At 40.8% G+C, this 27626-nt stretch overlaps 1 protein-coding gene across 12 annotated transcripts in view; it reads left to right on the top strand.

Moving 5' to 3' along the window:
• The window catches only part of LOC122442960 (SH3 domain-binding protein 1-like), a 90382-nt gene that overhangs the window by 43767 nt on the left and 18989 nt on the right, over positions 1-27626 (top strand). For 6 of the 12 annotated variants that reach the window (XR_006269851.1, XR_006269850.1, XR_006269845.1 and 3 more), the window contains one exon: positions 19035-19547. The exons of 1 other annotated variant lie outside the window; for it this stretch is intronic. Coding sequence is in view for 1 of the 11 variants with exons in the window: in XM_043470650.1 (XP_043326585.1) it covers positions 13801-13890; positions 19035-19142 (198 nt within the window). In the remaining 10 variants the exon portion in view is untranslated. Of the gene's footprint in view, positions 1-13800; positions 13891-14051; positions 14175-19034; positions 19548-20857; positions 20909-27626 lie in introns of those variants that run through there. 5 more of the 12 variants (XR_006269848.1, XR_006269840.1, XR_006269849.1 and 2 more) reach the window with 3 other exon arrangements.

Below are 27626 nucleotides of genomic sequence, written 5' to 3'. Positions count from 1 at the left end.
TCCCCAGTAACTGAGAGAGGGAGACAGGGACTCTGTCCTCAGAGCCCAGAGGAGGGAAATGGAAGGAGGATAAAGAACCGCAGTTCTGGATACTCAGGATGGCAGCCGCCTGTTCTCATTGCAGTCCACACCAGCTGGGGTTGGGGGTGGGGGGCTGTGCCCTGGGGAGGTGACCGGCCAGGCCTTTGAGAAGCGAACACCAGAAGGCCTTGAGCCAAAAGCATGTAGGCCAAGATGGAAGGAACGATGGCCTATGAACTCTGTTCAGGAGACTTGTTCGTGAACCCCAGGTGTCTGCACAGGGAAGACCAAGCCTCGGAGTGAACAAGGGCACCATCATGTGGCCAGGTCACCAGGTGTCAGTTCACCCCCAAATTCCTTCTCTGCTGGGAACAAGGCACTGGGGCAATTAGACATCTCAGTCCTCAAGGCAGCAGGACTGATGAGACCTGCCAGATTCCTGATGATTTTAACAAGGCTGGATCATGGGCAGGCCATAGCAGTAGAGAGATAGCCTCATAGTCGGAAGTGGACGGAGCATTGCCGCATAGTGTGATACACATGTTCTTCCAGCTGCATGTGTCTGGGGGCCACCAGGGAGGAGGAGACCAATCACAAACAGGGCAGGACTTGATGGGAAGAAGACATCATACCGGGCCTCCCGTAATACCAGGGAGTACAAGTGAATCCTCTTCTGTGCAAGTTTGCTTAAAGAGCAGTAGTAAAGTACTTAGAAAGTCATGCCTGAAAGTCTCTTGGATCAATATTCTCAAATTTTCTTGACCTCAATCAACTCTATGGATAAGAGAGCCCATTGTCTACCTAGATCAGTCTCCCACTGGGACACGAATTTGGGAGAGAATTAGGAGAGGGCCAGAATTATAATTTATATGGTCTTATTACAGTAACTGGAGAAAAAAAAACAAAATGATCAACAGAAATAAGACCTATAAGTAATTCTACAAATATAGTGTTAATATAAACCTTACGTAGTAATTGAAATCTTTGGCCCATGTACAGTTAAATGTGTCTCATCTAGAAGTTGTGGCAATCCCAAGTTTGTATTTGTGCAAAGCTTTGCAGTTAAAAAGCAATGTTAACCATTCAGCTTTATTTTATTGTTTAAATCCAATTTATTTTTTCCACTCTTTTTAAAAAACAATTTTATTAATCTGGTTTGGCTGTGCTGGGTCTTCATTGCGGTGTCAGCTTCTCTCTGGTTATGGAGAGCAGGGGCTACCGTCTAGCTGCTGTGTGCAGGCTTATCATTTTTGTGGTTTCTCACGTTGCAGCTCCGAGGCTCTGGAGCACCAGCTCAACAGTGTGATACATGGGATTAGTTGCTCTGTGGCATGTGAGGCCTTCTCATACCAGGGATCAAACCCGTGTCCCCCACATTACCACTGAGCCACCAGGGAAGCCCCTATTCAGCTTTATTTTAAATTACCAAATAATGTGGGCAATAGATACCCTTATCCTACACTGAATTCTTCCTTCCACCCCTGACCCTCACCTGAGTCTCTGATTCTTGCCCACCCTTTCTAGATTCCACCTCTACTCCTGGGCCACAGCCCCATCTTGAGCCCCAAGTAAATAACTTGATAACTTTGGTAAAGTAAAGGAGGAGTCTTATCTTTATGGCATCACAAACCAGGAATAAATGTAAAATATCACACAACTGTGATTACAACTGCTTGCTAGCCCCAGTTCTTCATCATTTAGCGTAAGATTAACCATAGACTTTGGCCCAAACAATTCAGATATTGTGGCAATAGAGGACCCACATTAGAAGTATGAAAAGATTTATCCTGAAATATTAAATATGTGGCACTGGCAAGAGGACTGAGGCAAAGGAAGAAACTGATACCTCAGTTATATGGTGTCACAGAAATTAGAGTGTTTCCTTGGTAAAGAACCAGCCTGCAATGTGGGAGACCTGGGTTTGATCCCTGGGTTGGGAAGATGCCCTGGAGAAGGGAAGAGCTACCCACTCCAGTATTCTGGCCTGGAGAACTCCATGGACTGTATAATCCACGGGGTCGCAGAGTCAGACTGAGCGGCTTTCACATCCACTTTCATGTGCACTATTCCTGAACAGCTTGTTGCATCAGAAATCTCTCATATATGGACATTAATTCGGTACACTACAATCTCAAATCAGTAAATACTTCATGACTCAAAGCAAAGACTTCACAGTACTTGAGAATGCTTATTCTTGTACATCAATAGGTCAGTTCAGGTCCTCTGGGAAACAGATGTCAGATGGAGTTAGAAGTTCAAGAGACTTCCTGGGGAGAATGCCTGTGAAGGATTAGAGGGAGAGGGAATTGGAGAGGCTTCCGACTGTGATGCTGGCCCAACACCTGTGAAAGGAAAGAGGGAAGGAGGACTGGGGGAGGAGCCTCAGCCTGCACACAGCTCCAAGAAAGTCAGCCAGCCCTGGAGCCCAGAGTGCTCATGCGACGAGTCCCACAACAGACAGACGCGCCCCGTCTCTGGGACCCCCACCGTGTTCAGTCACTGGGTACCGCCTGGAGCAGGGTTCCGTGTGGACAGCTAACTGCACTGCTTGCTGCGTGTTCTCTTGGAGGGAGATCTGAGCAGCCCACTCTGGCTTCCCCAGTCCGCCCCTGAGCTGCACAGATCCTTGGCCCCATATAGTCTGGGAACTGGAGGCGTCGCTTCCTGAGGGAACGTCCTGATGGCTTATCTGGGATTGTGACCCAAACCCTCATTGCTTCAGGGTCTGAGCTCTTGGGAGCTGTACCCATTTCAGGCTGCAGCTGCTGCCCGTGCCCATTCACCTTTTCAGCTGGGCAGGTGTTGTCAGGAGGAACCTAAGTGGACTGCCTGGGCCGCACATCGCTCTGCCTGCTCTCATGTAGAAGCATAAGATGGGCAGTCCTGCCTCATGGTCCTACTAGTCAGGTCAGTTATCCCTGCCATCATGGTGACTCTTCTCACCTGCTGGTGTGTGGGTCCAAGGAGTCCAAAGATCCCTGGCAGTAGCCATAGCAGGTATTTCAGTGGGACTCTTGCTGTGTCCCCTGGCAGGAGTGCGCCTCCTTGGATACTGGGAATGCAACTCTAAGCCCAGAGTTGTCCAGTAAGCACAAAGTCCCTTACTGGGTCATTGGGCTTGATGGCAAGCGGGACCTCTCTTGTTTCTACCCCTTAGGTCTCAGTTGCTTATATGTTTCCTCCAGGAGACACATCATCATACAGATTCTCTGATTTAGTGTCTATACTGCATCCCCAAGGAAGGCACCCCATTTTGTGCAGATTATTGTCTCCGAGATGGCACCTCAGTTGTACCTTTGGAAGGCTCCCAAAGGAAGGCCACTGCTTTTGTGTGGTGCTGTATATGACATAATGAATGGCCTCAGGTGAGTGTGGCCACCTGCACACCCCCTTTACTGTGAAATGCGTTTCCTGATTGGATGCTGTGTTGTGGGATTTTATGCCTGTGAATCAGGTATTCTCTAAGTCCCTACATGGCGGTGTTGGCTGAGACTCTTGTGGGCAAGAAAACAAACCCATTCTCCAAATAGGTATCTTTCCCTAGGAAGATGAACCACTGGGCCTTGCAGCATGGAAGGGGCCCAGTGTGGTTTATTTGCCATAAAATGATGGGTTGGTCTCCTCAAAGAATAATGCCATTTGGGAGACTCAAGTTGGTCTCTGTTGCTGGCAGGTTGGAACTTCCCAGGTGCCAGTAGCTAAATCAGCCTCAGTGATGGGCATACATGCTGTTGAGTCCAGGCATGGCCTCCGTCTCTGCCATTTTGGCCACTCCTTTCATGTGCGTAATGTGTCAGTACTGGGAGAGTCGATGATAAAGCCTTCGCAGAACTGACACGTCATGCACGTGAATGGTTGACTGGGCCATTGGTCCCTGCCCCGAAATCTGTATTTTTTCTCACCTAGGGCTACTTTTTCTTTCACACAAAGTCAATGACCAGATGCACCGATCCCAACTCTGCTTATTGAGATTTTTATCTCCACTTTGTTTCAAGGCCAACCCTGAATTTGGCCATAGTGCAACTGCTGTCCACTTTCAGCTTGCATTCGCATACCAGGCCAAGTCACCCCTCAAACCCAGTTTTCCTTTTCCTTTTTCATCTGGCTGTGTGAGATTCCTGCATAGGTGGCCATATGTGTGAGCGAAGGAGGGGCATTGGCATAAAGATGGTGGGTAACATGGAGTCTGGGATGCCTGCCCATGGTCCTTGCTCATACCTTCTGGTCCTATTTGACCTCAATCTCAGACATTTCATTTCCCTCTTACTGGGGACTGCTCCTGGACCTGTTCTACTCTATGACTTGGTGAGTCTAACAAAGCCCACCCCATAATGGGCAATTCTGAATCAACAGTCACTTGGCGCCCTCTGATCAAGTATTCCAGTTCTAACAGGGCCCAGTAACATGCCAGGAGCTCTTTCTCAAAAAGCATATAATTCTCTACTGCAAGTGGCATGGTCTTGCTCCAGAACCCCAAGGGTTTGCATTGCGAGTCTCTCACCAGGGCTTGCAGCAGTGCAACATTTTCCATCCCTGGCTGCGACCGCATGGACTGTAACCTACCAGACTCCTCTGTCCATGGGCTTCTCCAGACGAGAATACTGACGTAGGTTGCCGTTTCCTTCTCCACACCAACACCATAGGGTCTTCTAAATCGCATGGCTCCAGCAGCAGAGCTGCTTGCACTCAGCCCACATTTGCTGCAGAACTCATTTCTGCTCGGGGCACCACTCAGAGCTGGCAGCCTTCCATATTACTCTGTAAATGGGCTGGAGAAATATTTCTAGATGATACTGTGTTGCCTTCAGTCCAAAATGGCTCACCAAGTTCTTTGCTTCCATCTTTGAAATAAGAAATGCAAGAGTCAGGAATTTGTCTTTTACTTCTGAGAGGATGTCTTGGCAAACCCCTGACTACTGAACTTCTAAAAAAATTTACTCAGGTAGTAGTCTTGTCTCCCACCCTATGGAGCACAGGTGTCTATCAAGGCCTCTAGAGTGTTAGCCACCTCTTCTTGCTCAACCCATCCAACCAGCATGCTGTCACTGATGTGATGAATCAATGTAACATTCTGTGAGATGTCTGGAAACTCCAGATCACTTTAGACTGTGTCATGACCTGAGGCAGAGGAGGTAACAGAGCCCTCAGGCAAAACTGTGAAAGAACTGTTCTTATTAGGGAGTCTTGCATCAGACAGAAATGGCCTGGTTCTAGTACTGCCCCTCCCCTGCTCAGCTCAACCACTGGCTGAGCGGGGGTCAGGGGCGTGGCCTCAGGTGGATGAGTCGAGTACTCTGAAGGTGTGGACACTGGAGGCGGCCATCTCACTCCACTCCTTGCATAGTTAGAGAGGTGCCACTTCATGCTTCCCATCGTGTGTTTACAAAGGGTGATGTTTATTCACCTTAGTTTTATCCTGACTGTTGAAATACATTAGTTTTAGAAAAATGTGGGAAATGATATAACTTAGTAAAGAAGTGATTAGAAGTAATATCCAAATCTTAACATCCTTGGATAAATCGTGCTACTATTCTAGCACATTTTCTTTTTTTAATTCATTTTTAACTGGAGGAGAATTGCTTGACAGCATTGTGTTGGTTTCTGCCATATAGCACAAATCAGTGTTGTTGTATACACACACACACACAGGTTTCCCAGGTGGTGCAGTGGTAAAGAATCTGCCTGCCAATGCAGGAGACACAAAAGATGCTGGTTCAATCCCTAGGTGGGAAAGACCCCCTGGAGAAGGAAATGGCAACCTGCTCCAGTATTCTTGCTTGGAAAATTCCATGGACAGAAGAGCCTGGGGATCTACAGTTTATGGAGTCGCAAAGAGTCAGACATGACTGAGCGACTGAGCACACAAACATACACACACGTCTCTAAAACCTCTTCCTCTTGAGCGTCCCTTCCACCCCTTCCCCCAGTCCACCCCTCTAGGTCATCACAGAGCAGGCTGGGCTCCCTGTGTTTATAGCAGCTTCCCACTAGCTATCTATTTTACATATGTTAGTGTATATGTGTCAGTGTTAGTCTCTCAATTAGTCCCACCCTCTTTACCCCCCACTGTGTCCACAAGTCCATTCTCTAATCTGCATCTCTATTCCTCCCCTGCAAATAGATTCATGAATACAATTATTCTGGATTCCATATATATGCATTAATATAGGATATTTGCTTTTCTCTTTCTGCCTTAATTCACTCTGTATAATGTATTCTAGGTTCATCCACCTCACTTCAGCTGACTCACATTCTTTCCTTTTTATGACTGAGTAATACTCCATTGTGTATATGTACCCACAATTTCTTTATCCATTCACCTGTTGATGGGTATCTAGGTTGCTTCCATGTCCTGGCTATTGTAAATAGTGCTTTAATGAGCACTGGGGTAGATGTGTCCTTTTGAATTATGGCTTTCTCAGGGTACATGCCCAGTAGTGGGGTTGCTGGATAGTATTTACAGAATCTCCATACTGTTCTCCATGGTGGCTGTGTCAATCTACATTCCCACCAACCTTGCAAGAGGGGCCCCCTTTCTCCACATCCTCTCCAGCATTTATTGTTTGTAGACTTTTTTAATGGTGGTCATTCTGCCCAGTGTGAGTTTTGATTTGCATTCACTGTAGTTTTTATTTTTGTTCCTCTAATAGTGGGCGATATTGAGCATCTCTTCATGTATTGGTTGGTCATCTGTTTGTCTTCTTTAGAGAAATGTCTGTTTAGGTCTTCTGCCCATTTTTTTGATTGGGTTGTTTTTCTGATACTGAGCTTCATGAGCTGCTTGTATATTTTGTACATTAATCCTTTGTCAGTTGTTTCGTTTGCAACTATTTTCTCCCATTCTGAAGGCTGTCTTTTCATCTTGTTTATAGTTACCTTTGCTATGTAAATTAGACTTTTCTCTTACTTTTTTTCCCCTTTAAAAAGCTGTCATCAAAGTATGCCATTTCTTGCATAATTTTTTCCTCTTCAGTAAATTTCATCTAACAATAGTTTTACCCTTAAAAAAGTGTTACTCACCTGCTGAAAAGAAAATGGATGTCAGTCTGGGAGTTACTGGGATGGGATTACCTTCACTTCAGAAGGCAGAGAGACCTGGTTGGGGGAAGGGTGGCTGTCCCTCATAAATCAGGATATGTCAGGACCTACACCAGTATAGCCATTGAAACGGCAGGCTTGTGTTCAACACAGTGACCAGCAGTGAGTAGACTGGTAAAATGTTGAATTGCTGGAGAATAAAGGAGAATCAGGGCCAGTAGACAGTAAACCCTATGATGAGTTTTTAAAATTAGTTCCACGTCTAGAGTGAACTCCACGGAGAGAGACATGCCCTTGGGCAAGGGTCAATCCCCAAATTCATCATGTGGCAAGGGACAAGGCAGCAGAAAGTGAGGCAAATCAAATTTTCTACTGGCTCTCAGTGCAAGGTTGAACGATTAAGCCCTGGATACTCCTGGGCATCTCATGAGAGACTGGCCTACTGAGAAGAATGAAAAGCTTTTCTCATCACGTTAAGGTCAGAAGAATTAAGAGCTGTGTCCTTATTTTTTAAATTCCAAAGCACAGAAGGTGGTCATATAAGCTCAAATCAAAACATTTTTACTGTGCCTTTCAAAAAGTCTTCAAGTATGGGAATTACACATTAAATAATAAAATATGATTTAGCAAGTAAAAAAGAGTGAAATACTGATACATGCTACAACCTTGAAAACATTATTAAAAGGCCAGTCACAAAACAATTACACATTATATGATTCCATTTATATGAATACACAACTCTGAATATACTAAAATCTATTGAATTATACATTTTACATGTATGCAGAGTACATCATGCCAAATGCCGGGCTGGATGAAGCACAAACTGGAATCAAGATTGCTGGGAAAAATATCAACAGTATCAGATATGCAGATGATACCACCCTAATGGGAAAAAGTGAAGAGGAACTAAAGAGCCTCTTGATGAAGGCGAAAGAGGAGAGTGAAAAAGATGGCTTAAAACTCAACATTCAAAAACCTAAGATCATGGCATCTGGTCCCACCATTTCATGGCAAATAGATGGGGGAGAAATGGAAACAGTGGCAGATTTTATTTTCCTGGGCTCCAAAATCACTGCAGACAGTGAATGCAGCCATGAAAGTAAAAGATGCTTGCTCCTTGCAAGAAAAGCTATAATAAACCTAGAAAGCATATTAAAAAATAGAGACATCACTTTGCCAACAAAGGTCCATCTAGTCAAAGCTGTGGTTTTTCCAGTGGTCATGTATAGATGTGAGAGGTGGACCATAAAGAACACTGAGGGCCGAAGAATTGATGCTTTCAAATTGTGGTGCCAGAGGAGACTCTTGAAAGTCCCTTGGACAGCAAGGAGATGAAGCCAGTCACTTCTAAAGGAAATCAACTTTGAATGTTCATTGGAAGGACTGATGCTGAAGCTGAAACTCCAATACTTGGGCCATCTGATGCGATGAGCCCACTCGTTGGAAAAGACCCTGAGACTGGGAAAGATTGAAAGCATAAGGAGAAGCAGGTGACAGAGGATGAGATAGTTGGATAGCATCACTGACTCAACAGACGTGAATTTAAGCAAATTCTGAGAGATAATGGAGGACAGAGGAGCCTGGTGTGCTACAGTTCCTGGGGTCACAGAGTCAGATACAGTTTAGCAGCTGAACAACACTACATAAATCAAACTTTTTATATTAGAATTTGTTTCAATTCACAAGCTTTCCAGCACATGAGAAGTGGCTACGAGTATTTATTATTTAACATACTGACTACCCCAGTGTCATTTTCCCCTCTTAAAATGTGCCGCCAGAGTTTTAAGCTCATGGCACAAGCATTACTACAGATGTGTCTGCAGAGACAGGCGATTCTCTATAGTTTGAGGAAAGCAAAGCACAAGAGAAGGTTTATGACAGACCTCTACCTATGTAACTAAATTATCTGTCTTTTATGGAATAAGTAAGGAAAATTCAAATTAAAAAATGGAAGTAGCTTATGTGTACCTTGAAAATAAGTTAGATTATGTAGAATAAGAATCAAAAGCAAATTGTCATTCTGTGCCAAACTAGAAATTGCCACGGGCTATTTCCTTCCTTGAGTCAGACATACAAGAAATACTTTTAGAATTAAGCAAAATTTACTACTTTTGTTTGCTGAGAAGAGTAAATCCCTTTTATTCAGTCCATTTTGTATTTTTTTAAGAGTGCTTTGCTATTAAAGAAAGAAAGAAAGAAAAGAAAGAAGAAAGAACCAAAGAAAGAAAGGAAAAGAAATGAGCTTGAAAAGCTCATGCCATGTCCTTTTATTCAGTCCATAAGTGCTTTGCTACTAAAAAAAAAGAAAAGAAAGAAGAAAGAACCAAAGAAAGAAAGGAAAAGAAATGAGCTTGAAAAGCTCATGCCATGAAAAGGCATGGAAGAGCGTTAAGTTCAGGGTACTAAGTGAAAGACACCAATCTAAAAAGACTGTATACTGATTCCAGCCATGCGACATCTTGAAAAAGGTAAAACTATGGAGACAGTGAAAAGATCAGTCATTGAGGGATTGAAGGGGGCAGGAAAGGATTATTAAGAGAAGCACAGAGAATTTTTAGGGCAGTGAAAATATCTTGTATGGTACCATAAGGCTGCATACATATCATTACGCATTTGTCCAAACCCATACAGTGTACAAACACCAAAAATAAACTCTAAGGCAGGCTGTGTACTTGGGGTGCTAACGATGTGCAGGTTCATCAGTTGTAACAAAGGTATACTTGGGGCTGGGGATGGGGAAGATGTCGATAATGGGGGAGGCTATGCATCTGTGAGGGTAGAGGGTATACGGGAAATCTCTATATACCTTCCTCTTACTCTTGCTATGAATCTACAACTTCTCTAACAGAGAAGTCTTTTTGAAAAGCACTTGTGTAAAACAATATGTGTGTAACTGTATTTTGGAGAGTATAACTTATGGAAATGCGATATATTTGACAATACTGCACAGAGAACATAGGTGGGGGTAGAGTCGTGCTGGAATAAGAAGATAACACCAGATGGCAACTCAAACCCACAGGAACAAGTGAAGAGAACTGCATATGATGGATGAGAAAGTTAACATAACAAGCTCTATAAATATATACTTTTTCTCCTTTCTTCTCTCAACTTCTTTAAAATACATAGTAGTATATAAAGTAACGATTATAACAATGTATTGTCGGGTTTCTAACATGTATATGTAATATATGTATAACAATAACAGCACAAGAAGGGGAAATAAGAATAGAACTATATAGGGTAACATTTATATATCATAGTGAAATTAAGTTAGTATAAATCTGAAATATATGCTGATAAGTTAAAATGTATATGGTAAATCTGCCCTTATGATGCTTTAAATTAAAATGCCATCCAAATTTTTAAAAACATCATTAAAGGAATTAAAATGTTGTAGTGAAAATATAGACTTAACGCAAAAGAAAGCGGCAAAGAAAGAACAGTGGAACAAAGAAGGCATGACTCATGTAAGCAAAAACGAAGTAGAATATCAGATGTAAATCCAACTATATCAATAACAACATTGAATATAGTGATATGAAAAATTTAATCAAAAGGCAGAGATTGTCAAACTGAAATTTTTTTAAATAGCAAGATCCAACTATGTACTGTCTATTGTAAGCACACTTTTTAAAAACTTTTTATTTCATATTGGAGTATAGCCGATTAACAGGTTTCCTGGGTGGCTCAGTGGTAAAGAATCCACAAGCAGTTGCAGAAGATGTGGGTTCGATCCTTGGGTTGGGAAGATCCCCTGGAGAAGGAAATGGCAACCTACACCAGTATTCTTGCCTGGGAAATCTCATGGACAGTGGAGCCTGGCGGGCGACAGTCCATGGGGTCACAAAAGAGTTGGGCATGACTTAGCTGCTAAGCGGACTTCCCTGTGGCTCAGCTGGTAAAGAATCTGTCTGTAATGCAGGAGACCCCAGTTTGATTCCTTGGCTGGGAAGATCCCCTGGAGAAGGGAAAGGCTACCCACTCCAGTATTCGGCCTTGAGAATTCCATGGACTGTATAGTCCATGGGGTCGCAGAGAGTCGGACACATCTGAGCGACTTTCACTTTTCACTTTTAGCCACTGAGCAGCAACAACATGGCCAATTAACAACGTCGTAACAGTTTCAGGTGGGCAGCAAAGGGACTTAACTGTACATATATTCATTCTTTCCCAAACTCCCCTCCCATCCAGGCTGCCACATAACATTAAGCAGAGTTCCACGTGCTAAACAGTAGGACCTTATCCATTTTAAATATAGCAGAGTGTACATGTCAATCCCAAACTCCCTAACTATCCCTTCCTCTTACCCTCCCCCACCCCTGCCCCCGGTAACTATAAGTTCATTCACTAAGTCTGTGAGTCTGTTTTATAGTGAACATACTTTAGATTCAAAGATACAAATAGGTTGAAAGTAAAAGGGCAAAAAAAGAAAAATGTACCTTGCAAATAGCAATTATAGAAAGCTGGAAAGCTGGAGTGGCTATCCTAATATCAGACAACTCAGTGAAACAAAAAATGTTACCAAAAATAAAGTTGAACTTTTTATAATGATAAATATGTCAGTCTATCAGGAAGATATAATAATTATAGTAAGTAAGTGTTAGTTGCTCAGTCGTGTCCGACTCTTTGCGACCCCGTGGACTGCAGCCCACCAGGCTCCTCTGTCCATGGGATTCTCCAGGCAAGCATACTGGAGTGGGTTGCTATTTCCTTCTCCGGGGGATCTTCCCAACCTAGGGATCAAACCCAGGTCTCCTGCATTGCAGACAGATCTTTACCACCTGAGCCACCAGGGAAGCCCAATAATTATATATTCACCTAACAACAGGAACAAAAACACATGGAGCAGACTCTGACAGAAATGAAAGGAGAAACAGACAATTCGACAATAGTAAATGGAGATTTCAATATTCTATTTTCAATAATGTACAACCCAAGAGAATTAAAATATATGCTCACATAAAAATTTGTACACAAATGTTTATAGCAGCATTATTCCTAATAGCCAAAAGATGAAAACAATCCAAGTACCCATCAACTTATGGATGGATAAACAAAATGTGGTATATCCATACAATGCAATATTATTCAGCCATGAAAAAAGAATATCAACAGGGTTTCCCAGGTGGCTCAGTGGTAAAGAATCCGCCTGTAATGCAGGAGATATAGGTTTGATTCTTGGGTCAGAAAGATTCCCTGGAGAAGGACATGGCAGCCCTCTCCAGTATTCTTGACCGAGCAATCCCATGGACAGAGGAGCCTGGAGGGCTACAGTCCATGGGGTCGCAAAAGAGTCAGACACACCGTGGCAACTACGCATGCACGTGTGAAAAGAAGTCACAAGAGAATCTTAAAAATACTTTGACATGAATGAAAATGAAGACACCATGTAATAAAAGTTATGGGATGCCACTTAAGTAGTACTTAGAAATTTATAGGTATAAATGCTTATATTAAAAAACAAAGAAGATCTCACATGATCTATGTAAGTCAAATCATTATGTTATACACTATAAACTTATCCAATGCTGTATGTAAATTATATCTCAATAAAACTGGAAGAAAAAAATTTTTTAATAAAATAAGGTCTGACATTAATAGCCTAACCTTTTACCTTAGTACACTTAAGTGAAATGAAGTCGCTCAGTTGTGTCCGACTCTTTGCGACCCCATGGCCTGTAGCCCACCAGGCTCCTGGGTCTATGGGATTTTCCAGCATGAATACTGGAGTGGGTTGCCATTTCCTCCCCCAGGGGATCTTCCCGACCTAGGGATCGAACCCAGGTCTCCTACATTGTAGGCAGATGCTATACCGTCTGAGCTAAAACTAAAGCATGAAGAAGGAAGAAAACAATAAAGATTAGAATGGAATCTAATTTAATCAGGTAGAAAATAGAAACGACAGTAGAGAAAATCAACAAAACCAAAAGTTGGTTCTTCAAAAACTTAAACAAAAATTTAGCTAGATTGACCAAGAAAAAATTGGAGAAGACTCAAATTACTAAGATTAGGAATAAAAGAGGAGACATCACTACTGACCCTAGAGACAAAGAAATAAATGGATGCATCAGAATGAGGCTGCCAACCTTTCCAAAGTGAAAGTGAGCACAAATTTCCCATCCTCTGGCATCAGTCTCTTTGAAGCACAGAAGGAGAAACAGCTTACAAAGCCATTACTGAAAGCCCCTAAGCTTAGTGGTTTTACAATTGCTTGAAAATCTGCCAACATAATCAGGACAAAAGGTATTGCAGCTTACCTACCCAAGTTGTTCCCATCTCCCACTGGACAAAAGAACTTGGTGATAACAGTGACTTAAAAATGGTAACATTGTGGCAATTACACATAAAAAATTCCCATTACATAAAAACAAAATGATCCACAAAAGTAAAAAGCACTCATTTGTATTTATTATTTTAGGAACAGCAGCAGATTAAAGCCATGACCCACTCACATCAGCATTGTTGATGGAGATAATACAGTTCAGTCTGAGAATTATGGAGATTCTGGTCTTTGCATCAGATGTAGTGGAAATTTATGGCACTCAGTGGCAGCCAGGTGCCTTGTATTAGTCTTCAGTAAACTCTGCTAACTGGTTCATTTTAGTATTCACTTAGTAAAATAATCTATGTGAGTGTGCACTAGTCACTCATAGTAAAAAGAAAAACTTGCACAAAGGAGCCCCCAAGCCCATTAGTGTTTGGCGATATTATTTTGAGAATCGTTGCTTTGTTTTGCAGCTGCACATGGATTGCTGTGTATCTACTTGGAAATATAACATACAACCCAGTGTCAGCACTGCCTTCCACCTGTCCTTTCAGAAAAAAATGGTAAAGTTGACTTGAGTCCCAATCACATGGAAGCCTAAGCTCTTCTCATGATTTCTGTGGAGTTTCAGGGGTGGAGTGCAGGTGGATACATTTTACAGTCTCATGATCTCTTTCTTTTGATTCTCTGTTCTCCTTTTATGTGCTGCATAACAACAACACAGATACAAAATTCCATCCCTCTTTAAATCCCACCATCAACAACAAGATCCCCTCAGAAAGACATTCTGGGAAGATGTGTGGGAAGAAGGCAGAAGAGTGAAATGACAGCCACACAAACCCTTCAAGTAATGGATTAGTTTTCTCGTTCTTAAAATAGTTTTCAGCTACCACTTTCTCCACTCCCTTCTTTCCCCTTCTACCTGCCCCCTCTCCCAGTCTTGGAGGGACACTCCTCACCTCACCCCAGTCAGCCTCCGTCGTGTTTGTTCATCTTGATTCTCCTGTGCTCCCTGCTTTTATTCTTGCTTTCTCTCCCTTGTTTAGAACAACAAACAAATGTAATCAGCCTCTCAGAGAGAAGAGCTTTAATATTTTTCCCAAAGCATGGCACCTGTGAATGAATGCTCAGGTTTTTGGGGTCTCACCTTCAGCTTATTCCCAGGGTTGATATAAGAACTCTTCCTTGAGAATCAACTGTGATTGGCGTATAAGATTATGCGAGAACATGGGAAGTGGTGCCAGTTAGATAGGAGGGAGAAGAATTTCTCAAGAAAGGCTGTAATTTTCTCAGAAGAAGGTGGTGGGAGTGTGGTGCAAAAAAAGAACTAAATGTTTAGTAAATATTTGCTGAAGAAGGAGTTAATGGAGTAGGCAAGTTATGGGAAAGAGAGGCGTAATGGGACAGGATAAAAAGCTAGAGTAGAGAGGGAATTCCCTGGTGGCCCAGTGGTTGATACTCTGAGTTTCTACTGCAGGGGGTGTGGGTTCGATCCCTGATCGGCAGGTAAGATCTGAGATCCCACATGGCTGATAGCAGGGCCAGAAAAAGAAAAAAGCTAAAGTGGGGGGATTATCCCTCTTCAGGAGGAAGGGGCCTCTTTTATGGAGATAGCCTATAAGGATATTAGAGGCTACAAGTAAGATGCATTTGCAGGGGAGTAAGGGTGGTCATTTGAGGGCATACTTGTGCAGTGACTTGGATTTTCTCAATGAAGTCAGGAACAAGGTCATCTAGTGACTGAGGCCAGAGGTAGAAGGCTCAGCATTATGGCTGGAGGCCATTATTTACCCGTGTTTCTCAGCTATAACATTGTACAATCTCATCCACCATACACAGCCACCTATTAATAGGAGCAGATGAAACATATAATCATATGGATCCTGGGCTGTGGTTTTGTGAGTCCAGTAAAACAGAAGGACATGAAGACCACTCAGCAAACACAGCACGAACCAAAAATGCCATCTAGGGGGAGATGGTAAATTGGAAGAAAATTTAATAGTTCAGAGGACTGGCCATGGATAAGATGAGCTATATTGGGAGCAAAAAAGTAAGCTATAGAAATAAGAGATTGTTGGCAGAGAGTACTCTGTTAATATTTAGAGGGTATCGCTGAAGATCAGCATTACATTATGACAGAGTATGACCCATGGGAACACTTTCTGTGGGCTGTAAGTGAAAATGCCTGGCATTGAGAAGAATGAGGGACTCAGAAGCTAGGGTGTCGTCAGCTTGGATGAAGACTGAGCCAAGGGCACAGACCTCACAAGAGAGAAATCAGGAGGATGGATTTTGGCAACAACAACATTGTGGTGGAGGAGAAGAAAACTTTCATACCGCATAAAAATAATTTTATTTATTAAAATGAAGTCATAATTTGCATGGAGTAAATACCAAAATCACTCACTTTGTGTGGGAATCAGAGTTGATCCTCGAGTGATGATGGTTAAGAGAAAGTGTGAGGAGCCTGGCAGGCTACAGTCATAGTGTCGCAAAGAGCTGGACACGACTGGAGTGACTTAGCATGCACGTACCGCATAATAGCAGAGAGAAAAAGGTGATCACAACCACAGTGCTTGACTCTGGCGCTTCACAAAGATCAAGACAGAACTCTAAAGCCTGAAAGGATAGCGTGTCCAGATTTTGTTTTCTCAATAAAGGCTAAAATGGGTGTGGGTTGAACGCCTGCTTGCCCAAGTTGTGCTCTTAGGAAGCCTTATAGTGATGGATTTTGGGAGTTACTGAAACAGTTAATGTAAGGAATGCTGCTCTAAAACTGGGTAAACAAGAACAACAAAAGATGCAAGTGAGCTTATAGGGAAAACAGAAGTAGACCTACAGACATAGAAAACAAACTTATGGATACCGAAGGGGAGAGGTGGGGAATAAATTAGGATGGGACATATACACACTGCTATATACAAAACAGATAAACAAGGAGCAACTTTTGTGCAGCACAGGGAATTCTACTCAATATTCTGTAATAACCTATGGGGGAAAGAATGGTGAGCTATAGTCCGTAGGGTCACAAAGAGTTGGGCACGACTCAGGTGACTTAACACACACACAAGTTTATGTGTAACTGAACAACTTTGCTGTTTACCTGAAAATAAGACAACATTGTAATCAACTAGACTTCTTTAAAAAAAATATTTTCACAGACCCAAAAAAACTGGGTAAACAAATGCCTCATTAGAAACCAAACACATACACACATGCGTGCACACACACACACATATGCACACACACACGTGCACACACACACACACACACGCACACACACCCCTCTAAATCCTCACTCTAAAAGGCAGTTATCATGCAGAAGAAACAGATAGTTGAACAAATAACTTAAAAGTGCTTGAAAAAATTCTTCTTTCTAGATTAAAAATTCTTGGTGGAATTAATGAGATAAACTATGAAGGAACACGTATTCGGACATGTTGAGTAAAGCAGTATAAAAGCTCTGGAAACTTTTGCTCTGTTTCTTCAGAGCTCACTGTCCCTCAGGAAAAATGAAATTTTGCCTCTCATTTGACACTCTGACTTGAATTTGCAGATCTGCATCTTACAAAGTACTGTTTACCCATCCGTAAAAATTCCACCAATCAATGAACAGAGAAATTCTCTCAGGCTACCAAATTACCAGCTAATCCTAACAAAAAAGATAAATTTCCCTTCTCGATCATTACTCATAAGCTTTCTGGGACAAAATCTGAAAAAAGGAATAATTCCTGAAGAGAAAGACATCTGAACACGTGATTTCTGTTTATGACTTCAAGCAGCAAAGATTTAATTGCTAACTATAGGCAAATCAAAGCTATTAAAATTATACAAATAATGAAAAGTTTGTTTTAAATGCCAGAGTATGCTCTAAGAAGAAAGTGAAAATTTCCCTGATGAACTAGAATTCAATCCATTCATTGATTCACTTATTCAAGATATAGTTATACTAGACACCAGAGATAATAATGAGCATTAGTAAAAACAAAGTTATTTTTAGCAAAAGTTGCTTGCAGGTATTAAGGCCTAGATACTCCTAGTAGGAGACAGGTATGTTTCTTTTTTTCAGTCCTTTGGAGAAATTTGTGCTGTGTGTGCTCATTCGCCTTAGTTGGGTCCGATTCTTTGTGACCCTGTAGATTGTAGCCCTCCAGGTTCCTCCGTCCATGGGATTTACCAGGCAAGAATTCTGGTGTGAGTTGCCATTTCCTTCTCCAGGGGAATCTTCCCGACCCATGGATGGAACCTGCATCTCCTGCATTGCAGGCAGATTCTTTACCCACTGAGCTACCTGGGAAGTTCAATAGGTGAACCACAAGGGCCTTGTCTTGGAGAACTTTAGATGTGTTCTTATCTGAATTTATTCCAATAATTGAACATTTGTAAATCTGATCTGGCATACCACCTTACATTGGTGAACAACATCCGTGTTTAGAAATAAAAAGAGTCTGGCAGCAAGCCAGAAGAAATACTCCGATTGCTTGTCTGCTGAAAAAGTAGTTCATTTTCAGCATCTCCTAAAATGGGAATGTATCTTGTTTAGTCCAGGAAGAGGGGGGCGAAATCATATACACAAAACCCATCACAGCTACTGTGAGAGAACTTGTTTGCTTGGAGACTGCAGGATTGTCATTTGAATGGCTGTACATTTCACTGGTGAGACTCTAATTTAGAGGGAAGAATTATCCAGTCTTCTGCAGTCTCTAAAGTTCTGTGTGATTAACCACTGATTAGCATCAACTCAGAAGAAAGACCTGCTATCAAAATTCATGCTATTAAAACTGGAATTGAAAACCGTAGCAATGAAAATGGCAAGCTTTCTCAGTGTCATGTTACGTGCTTTGAAATCACCAGAGTCCTTTCAGTCTTCGTGGCGTGGGAATGCGGGCTTTTGTTCCGGAGGAGAGCACCTGGTGAGTGAGGGCACACGCAGTGTTAGCCAAGGACTCGGGCTGGGAGCAGATCCCAGGGCGACATGGATATTAGCTCAGCATTTATGCTACTGGCTCTGTTGGTATTGCTGAGATTTTTATTTCCTCTACTCATAGATTCTGCGGGGAATAGAGGATGGCACACAGAGGGTTTAAGTATTTGAAGAATAATGAGAACTCAACACAGTTTCTGAGAGCCCTGATTTCCCTGAGCATTTTGATTGTGGCAGTAATTATAAATCTCATTTTAGCAGCCTACGCCCAGGAGGTTCTGTGGAAGTAGGGAGAACGATTCTTCAGGGAAGCAGTATTTATACTCCAACTCCTGACATACTTGGGCCCTGCCAAACCACTTTATCTCTCAAATTTAAACTTAGGGCTACTGACTGAATCTTCTGAAAGTTCCAATAAAACCTCATGCAGTTGGCAAAAATTTTATACATGTTGATGCATAATATTGAAACCATAAACACTAATTTGAAAGGAAAAAAATAATTATAACATTAAGGGGAAACGTGTACAGAGATCCTGTGGGCTGCTGAAGAGCAGTGATATTTTAAAAAAGTAGTTGAGATAGATTTTTTTTATAATATTGTCAACAGTTATTAGGACATTGTGGGGGGGGGGGCGGAGAAGGACATTGGGTTGCAAGTGCAGATATCCAGAAGAAAAATGGTTTAAGCAAAAAGCCATTGATTATAGGTTCACCTCCTGCTAGATCCGGGGCCTCCCACATTGCTAGCAGTCACTCCTGCATCTTCTTTCTTGCTCTCCAGGTCTGCTCTGCTTTCCTCTATGTTGGCTTCATTCTCAAGCTAGGCATTCGTTCCATTGTGTTGGGAAGGTGGTTATCACCAACTCCAGGCTTAATTCAACCAGACTAGTAGCCACAAGGAAAGAGAGTGCCTTCTTCCCCGCGATTTCTGGAAAATCAGGAGTGACGTCGACTGGCCTGATGGGGCAGGCGCCATCCCTGACTCATCGCCTGTGAGCTGCGCTTTACATCATCACGCCGGGAGCACAGGCCCAGCCCAGAACTGAGAGAGTGGGTCGGCATCTCAGGAAACAAAACTGTGGGTAATCACAGTCTGGTTCCCAGGAGGCTCTATGGTATGCTGTTAGCAAAAGGAGAGGGAAAGGATGTCGGTCAGGTAAATGCAACAGGTTGCAAGAATTAGAGATAAAGTTCAGTGTACCTCTAATGATAAGATTTCATTGCAAAGATTCATGTGAAAAGAGGGAGGGCAGAAAACAACCTCAGCGGTGTTCATGGAGAAATGTAGTTCCCAATTCGGCTGGAGCTCCAGGGGTCCGACGGCAACCCTGGAACAGAACAGCCTCTCTGGAAACTGCCACGTTCTCGAGTCACATGCAGAGTAGACAGTAGGACTCATCCATTTTGGTGCTTCTGTTCCTTCTGTTCCGTAGCTGCTAATTCACTTCTGCTCTTCATTTTTTTTCTCTCTGTTGACTTCTGTTTATTGCTTTCTTTCAATGCATTTCTTCTCTTCTGTGCTACTAATTTTGTTGTCTATTACATTAATTTCTGCTTTCAACACATTTGCTTCAGTTTTCTTTAGAATTTATCTATGGTTCTCTTTATAGCAAAATTTTCCTTAAATAGCTCATTAATTTTCCATCTTTCTTGTTTTCTAATATATGCAATCAAGGCTATAAATTTCCTCCTAAGTTTTCCATTGGCTGTTTCTCACAAGTTTTGACATGTAGTGCTTTCTGTGTCATTTGAATATTTACAATTTTATTTTTACAATTTTACCATTTTATTGTATGTTTTTTTACAATTTTATTTTACATTTTTTACAATTACAATTTTACAATTTTATTATATTTTATTACTTTTACAATTTTATTATTTTTTTATATTTTACAATTTTATTATAAATTATTTTTTATTATAACTGTTTTCTTTATCCCACAACTTCCAAAAAATTCGTTATGGAGCTATACTGTACATAAAGTGTACAATTCTTAACTGAATAACCTAATAAAATGTTTGTATGTATACACCTGTTTAGTCACTGCTTAGATCAAGATATAGAACATTTTTAGCATCCCAAAGAACATCCTTATGCCACTTCTCCATAAATATATCCCTAGAGGTAACTACTGTTGACTTAAATATCATAGATTAGTTTTACCTCTTTTTGAACATCATCTGAATCATATATTCCATTTTCTGACTGCAAGATTTATCCATGTTGTAGCAATGATTGGCTATTCTTTCCTTGCCATTACTGGAAACAAATATACTCATTTGTCTATTCTAGTTGATGCATATTTGGGTTGTTTCTAGTTTGAGGCTATTATGAATAAAACTACTATGGATGTTCTTACAAATGTCTTTTGGTGGACCTATTTACTCATTTCTCTCACTGACTGACACTGACTTGTATATATAGCTAGCAGGAGAATTGCTACGTCATAGGATAGACATATATTTAGTTTTATTAGATACTTCCAAACAGTTTTCCATAGTGGTTTTTACCAGCTTACACTCCCACCAGTAATATGTGAGAGTTCTCATTGTTTCACATCCCATCAATATTTTATACTGTCCATTCTTCATTTTTAATTTTAGCTATTTTAATTGTGTGAATCACAATAAACTATGGAAAATTCTGAAACAGATGGGAATACCAGACCACCTGACCTGCCTCTTGAGAAACCTGTATACAGCTCAGGAAGCAACAGTTAGAACTGGACATGGAACAACAGACTGGTCCCAAATAGCAAAAGGAGTACATCAAGGCTGTATATTGTCACCCTGCTTATTTAACTTATATGCAGAGTACATCATGAGAAACGCTGGGCTGGAGGAAGCACAAGCTGGAATCCAGATTGCTGGGAGAAATATCAATAACCTCAGATATGCAGATGACACCACCCTATGGCAGAAAGTGAAGAAGAACTAAAGAGCCTCTTGATGAAAGTGAAAGAAGAAAGTGAAAAAACTGGCTTAAAGCTCAACAGTTAGAAAACTAAGATCATGGCATCTGGTCCCATCACTTCATGGCAAATAGATATGGAAACAGTGGAAACAGTGGCTGATTTTATTTTTCTGGGCTCCAAAATCACTGCAGATGGTGACTGCAGCCATGAAATTAAAAGATGCTTACTCCTTGGAAGGAAAGTTATGACCAACCTAGACAGCATATTAAAAAGCAGAGACATTACTTTGCCAACAAAGGTCCATCTGGTCAAGGCTATGGTTTTTCCAGTGGTCGTGTATGGATGTGAGAGTTGGACTGTGAAGAAAGCTGAGCACTGAAAAAATGGTGCTTTTGAACTGTGGTGTTGGAGAAGACTCTTGAGAGTCCTTTGGACTGCAAGGAGATCCAACCAGTCCATCCTAAAGATCAGTCCTGGGTGTTCACTGGAAGGACTGATGCTGAAGCTGAAACTCCAATACTTTGGCCACTTGATGCGGAGAGCTGACTCATTTGAAAAGATCCTGATGCTGGGAGGGATTGGGGGCAGGAGGAGAAGGGGACGACAGAGGATGGGATGGTTAGATGGCATCACTGACACAGTGGACATGGGTCTGGGTAGACTCTGGGAGGTGGTGATGGACAGGGAGGCCTGACATGCTCTGGTTCATGGGGTCACAAAGAGTCAGACACGACTGAGTAACTGAACTGAAGTGAATTTTAATTGCACAATATCTCAAAGTCTTTTTAGTCTGCATATCCCTGCTAATTATAATGTTGAACACCTTTTTATATATTTGTTGACCATTTACATATCTTCTTTTATGAACTATTTATTCAGAACTTTTGCCTATTTCTATAGTGGGTTATTTGTCTTCCTATCATTGAGTTGTAGGAATTCTTCATACAGTCTGATTATGAATCCTTTATCTGTTACATGTACTGTGAAATTTCTCCTCCCAGTCTTTTCATTCTTTAAATGATACTTTTTGATGAATTTGTTTATAACTCTTTGAAATATATTTCTTTTCTTTCAATGATAGTGCTTACTGTGTTCTGTTTAGGAAATCTTTGCCCACTCCAAAGTCATCAAGATCTTTTCTTCTAAAAGCTTCATTGTTTTGCCTTTCATGTTGAAGTTTATTACCCATTTCATTTTAATTTTTGTGTATTGTTTTATATAGGAATCAAAGTTCATTTTCTTTTCCATATGGTTAGCTAGCTGATCCAACACCACTTACTGAAAAGAATATTGAAAAGATAACCTCCTCCCACCACCAAAGAATTGCAGTGGTATTTTTCTGTGAGTCTGTTCCAGACTCTTATTTTGTTTCCATTATTTTAATTGACTACCCATGTGCCTAAAGCATATTGTCTTATTTAATATGCTATGTGGTAAGTGTTGAAATCTTTTAGTCTAAATCGTCAAATTTTTCTTTTGCAAGATTGATTTGGTCGTTCTAGATTCTTTGCATTACCATATTAATTTTTAAATCAGCTTGTCAATTTCCACAAACAAAAATCTGTTGGGATTTGACTGAGATTGTGTGGAATCTATAGATCAATTTGGCTAGAACTGACATTTAGTCAATATTCAGTCTTCTATTTCATGAAAGTGGCATATCTGTCTACTTATTTAGGCCTGCTTTAAATTACTCATTGATGTTTTATTTCCACCTATTAAAAATAATATTTAAAAGATTTTGTATTCAGATCTTCATTGTTAATATTATATAGAAATACAATTGATTTTTGCATATATTGACCTTACATCCAGTAACCTTACTAAATCCACATATGAATTTAAATAAGTTTTTGGTGTAGTGGGGGATAGTTTGGATTTTCTCCATACACACTCATGTTATATGCAAAATAGTGACAATTTTATTACTTCCTTTCAAAACTCTCTGCCTTTTATTTCTTCTTGCCTTATGGCACCCATGAATATTTTGTAGTGTACATCAAGAAATTCCAAAATATATAAGGGTTTCTTCTCTCTTTTTATTATTACTGTCTTTGCTGCACTCTTTTTGGGGAAAAAAATTGTATGATATTTGTTCTTAGGAATTTATTAAGCCCTGCTTTGTGGCCTAGTATATGATGAATTTTTGCACATGCTACATGTGACTTGTCCCCAGATTCATGCGATCTAACTGTGGAGGAAGATGCACCACGTACTGGCTGTTTATCCAAGGCATGTGCCGTATCCCGTACGAGAGTGTCCTGACCTTGAGGGCGCTTTGGCCAAAACTGTGTCTTCAGTAAGCTTTTCTGCTTTGCTAGCAATGCAGTGGCTAAATTGGAGATGGGGCACACAGCAAAATCAGTGAATTACAGCACTGTGAATTCATCAGCATACCTTCTTTGCTGTAAAGTGTGTCTCCACACTAGGACTCAGTGGCCAGGGTCCACTAGTTTTTCCATAAGTCTCCCTATTTTAATGTAACAGACTTCATGGTTTTGACAGTTTAACTGGTGCTGCAACTGATATAGTCAGACTCTAAGCTTGGTCCTCAGACACATCTTTTTCAACTGTAGGAAATAAGATACTCTTTAAAGCTGCTATCAAGATTTCTGACATAACCTGAGTTCTGATTAAGTTAGTTCACGTCTCTTTTTCCTTCCTTCTGCCCTCTAGGCAGATCAGAATAACCTAGAGGACATAATCCCTCAAATAATCCCTCAAATCATCATTGTTGTCACAGAAATCAGGTTCTGCAGCTACTTGATCCCCCAGTACTTTGCCCTTCCATGTCATCATCAGGGATAGTTTGAGTAATCATGATGCTATTGTTTGTCCAGGATTACCCATAGCCCCATTTCTCCTGTACTCTTTAAATATTGCAGACAGTTCTAATCTGATGCCATTTTGAAGATTCTGATTTGTTTTCTGGGTTATACTACCAATTACCATGCCAATTAGAGTCTCAACAGGAAATAGACAACACATTGAAACTGGATAATTTTGAAAAAGTTTTACAAAAGGACAATTTATAAAAGCTCAGGCAGAGTAAGGCAAACCACAAATAGTGCAATATTCTGGTACTATGAACAGTAGCATTCATGAAGAGGCAAGGAGAGGGGGCAGTCACCAGAATCTAGTTTAGAGAATTACCTGTTAGGTAAATAAGGACACTTTGAGCAAGAGATGCCACCCATGGCAGCTCTGAAGGGAGGTTTACATTGTTGAGTCGCCCGACTCCTTTGCAACCCAATGGACTGTAGCCTGCCAGGCTCCTCTGTCCTTGGAATTGTCCAGGCAAGAACACTGGAGTGGGTTGCCATTTCCTTCTCTAAGGGATCTGCCTGACCCAGGGATCAAAACTCCATCTCCTGCATCTCCTGCATTGGCAGGTGGATTCAGACACTCAGTGCTTAAAACTGATGCTCAGGATGCATTCTTCCTGGGCCCAAGAAGAACCAAGCCAACTGGTCTTGAGAATACAAGCACATGCTTTTTACAGCAGAAGAGATACAAACAGTGAGTAAGTATGAAAAGATGGTCAACCTCACCATTGATCAAAGAGACATAAATGGAATGACAATTTGCCTTTTATAAGTAGAGCTAGCAAAGAGTAAAATGATGCAACTGACAAGGGCTTAATTTTCAAAATATATAAATAGCTCATACAACTCTATAACAACAACAGCAAAAAACTCAAGCAACCCAATTAAAAAAAAATGGACAGAATACCTAAACAGGCCTTCTCCAAAGGAGACATATAGATGGCCAACAGGTACATAAAAAGAGGCTCAACATTGCTAATTAATAGAGAAATGCAAATCAAAACTTCAATGAGGTATCACCTTATACTGGTCAGAATGGCCATCATCAAAAAATCTGCAACTAATAAATACTGGAGAGGGTATGGAGAAAAGGGAACCCTCCTATGCTGTTTGTGGAAATGTAAATTTGTGCAGCCACTGTGGAAAACAGTCTGGAAATTCCTTTAATCCTTTAAAAAAGTTACCATTGATCTGGCAATCCTACTCCTGGGCATATTCCCAGAAGAGATGAAAACTCTAATTTAAAAAGATATATGCATTTCAGTATCCATAGCAGCACTATTTACAATAATCAAGACATGGAAGCAACCCAAATGTCCATCAACAGATGAATGGATAAAGAAGATATGGGACATACATACAACGGAATATTACTCAGCCACAAAAAGAATGAAATAATGCCATTTGTATGTAGCAACATGGATGGACCTAGAGATTATCATACTAAGTGAAGTAAATCAGAAAGAGAAAGATAAATATTATATAATACCAACTTATATGTGGAATCTAAAAAATAATATAAATGAACTTATTTACAAAACAGAAATAAATTCACAAAGGAAAAAAAAATAAGTTTACCAAAGAGGAAGCAGGGAGGGGTAAATTAGGAGTTTGGGTTAACAGGTATATACTACTATATGTAAAATATATAATATAACTAACAAGGTCCAACTATATAGCATAGGGAATTATACTCAATATATTGTAATAATCTAGAATGGAGAAGAATCTGAAAAAGTATACATGCTCAGTTGCTTCAGTCACATGTGACTCCTGGCAACCCTGTGGACTGTAGCCCGCCAGGCTCCACCATCCATGGGATTTTCCAGGCAAGAGTACTGGAGTGGGTTGCCATTGCCTTCTCCAGTATCCATTTCTACAGATGAGTAAATCAGAGATTGTTGAAGTTAAGTGAACATCTCAAATCGTACATTTCACCTGGATGAGTGGTTTGAGGGCCTGATGGACAAGTACAGGCAGCGCTGTCAGTCAGACTTCATCTCGTCAGCCTATGGGGCTATTTGGTGCTTACAATCACTTTAAATGTCCAAACTGTTGCCTGCATCAGTTAACAGTTGTTCTCAAAGTCTGCCCCCCACCCCAGATAAGAAGCATCAGCGTCCCCTGATAACTTGTTAGAAATGCAAGATCAGACCAGATAAAGTTCTGCAATCTGCCTTTTTTGATATAAAGATTTTATTTTGGGAAGTTATCCTTTAATCTATCAGCTTAAGGCATTTCTTTTTGAAAAAAGATAGAAAGTTTAATAAATTAAGCCAATTAAGAGATGTCCAGGCCTACCATACAGCAATGGACTTTTATTGTTTAATCAATTGAAAAATAATTAAATTTTTAAATAATCATTTTAGCATTAACCATCTTTTCAGATTTTCAGTATCTTCTTTTATTTTTTTTTTTTACAGTTTATTACAGGATATTGAAGGCAGATCCCTGTGTTATACAGTTGGACCTTGTTATTTATCCATCCTACATAAAATAGCTTACATCGTCTACCCCAAGCTCCCCGTCCATCCCTCCTCCACAGTCCTCCACTTGGCGCCTCCAGGTCTGCTCTTTGTGTCTGTGAGCCTGTTTCTGCTTGCTGGGTGAGTTCACTTGTGTCATGTTTTGGGCGCTGTCTGTGTCTTACCAAGCCCACCGTTGATTCTGTGCACGCTCAACTTTGCCACAGCACTGCTCCCGTGCACCGTGCAACTTCTCACCAGCTGAGCTGTCGCCTTACCAAGAAGCTGCTGAGTTGGTTCCCACACCTGTTTACACCAGCTGTATTCATCACTCTAGTTCCGTATTTTAATTTATTACACTTACCAATGAATGATGTGGGCAAAAAGAAAGAGAATTATTTCAATGAAAGTGAAATGGAATCTTTCAGAACGATTCAATGAACACAAGTCACTAAAAAATATTCTTGAAAGCAGGAAAAAAGAAATACCTAATGTTTTATACTTAGTATGTTTCATTTCAGTAAGCTTGTTCATTGCCTGACTTTATTCCTAGAGGAAAAAGTGTTCAGTGCCAGGCATCTTTGTGAGCATATTAAAAACAAATGTTCACAATTCTATGATAATGACACTGTTTTTTAAATCTAAACTTTAAACAATTGCATACAGAGATAGTTTACCGATTAGTAACAAAGGCCCTGAAACAGAAAGACATGAAATCCCAGTAGCGGACAGGAACAGTCGGACTGTCATAAAAAAATAATAATAATTTAAATGAAAGAAGAGGACAATTTGGACAATGTATTAGAGAAGAGACATTCAGACCAGAGTAGAATAGAGACTATTTTTTGGCTGTTCTTAGCCAATGGCATTTTAAAGCAATTCTTTATTGAAAAAGAAATTGGAAATTAATATTAGGAATAGTGTATACCATTTGTTTATTACACGTAATTATGGTTAAACTAGTTCTTACCTCATAGTGTAGATTCAGTCATTTCTCACAAATCCTGTTGGTACTTTAGTGAAATCTGGACTTGAATAACCCCTTAGGCCCCCACCTCACTCTTCTCTGGAGCACCATGGAATATAGCCAGTCACAGGCCTCCTGCCTGAAATGGCCAGGACTCGGTGCCCAGGGTGGGCAGTATCGCATCAGCAGTCCCTCTTAACT

This window comes from Cervus canadensis, chromosome 6, assembly GCF_019320065.1.
Source record: "Cervus canadensis isolate Bull #8, Minnesota chromosome 6, ASM1932006v1, whole genome shotgun sequence".
In the NCBI taxonomy this organism is placed as follows: domain Eukaryota; kingdom Metazoa; phylum Chordata; class Mammalia; order Artiodactyla; family Cervidae; genus Cervus; species Cervus canadensis.
This window is presented reverse-complemented; position numbering and strand designations above follow the sequence as displayed.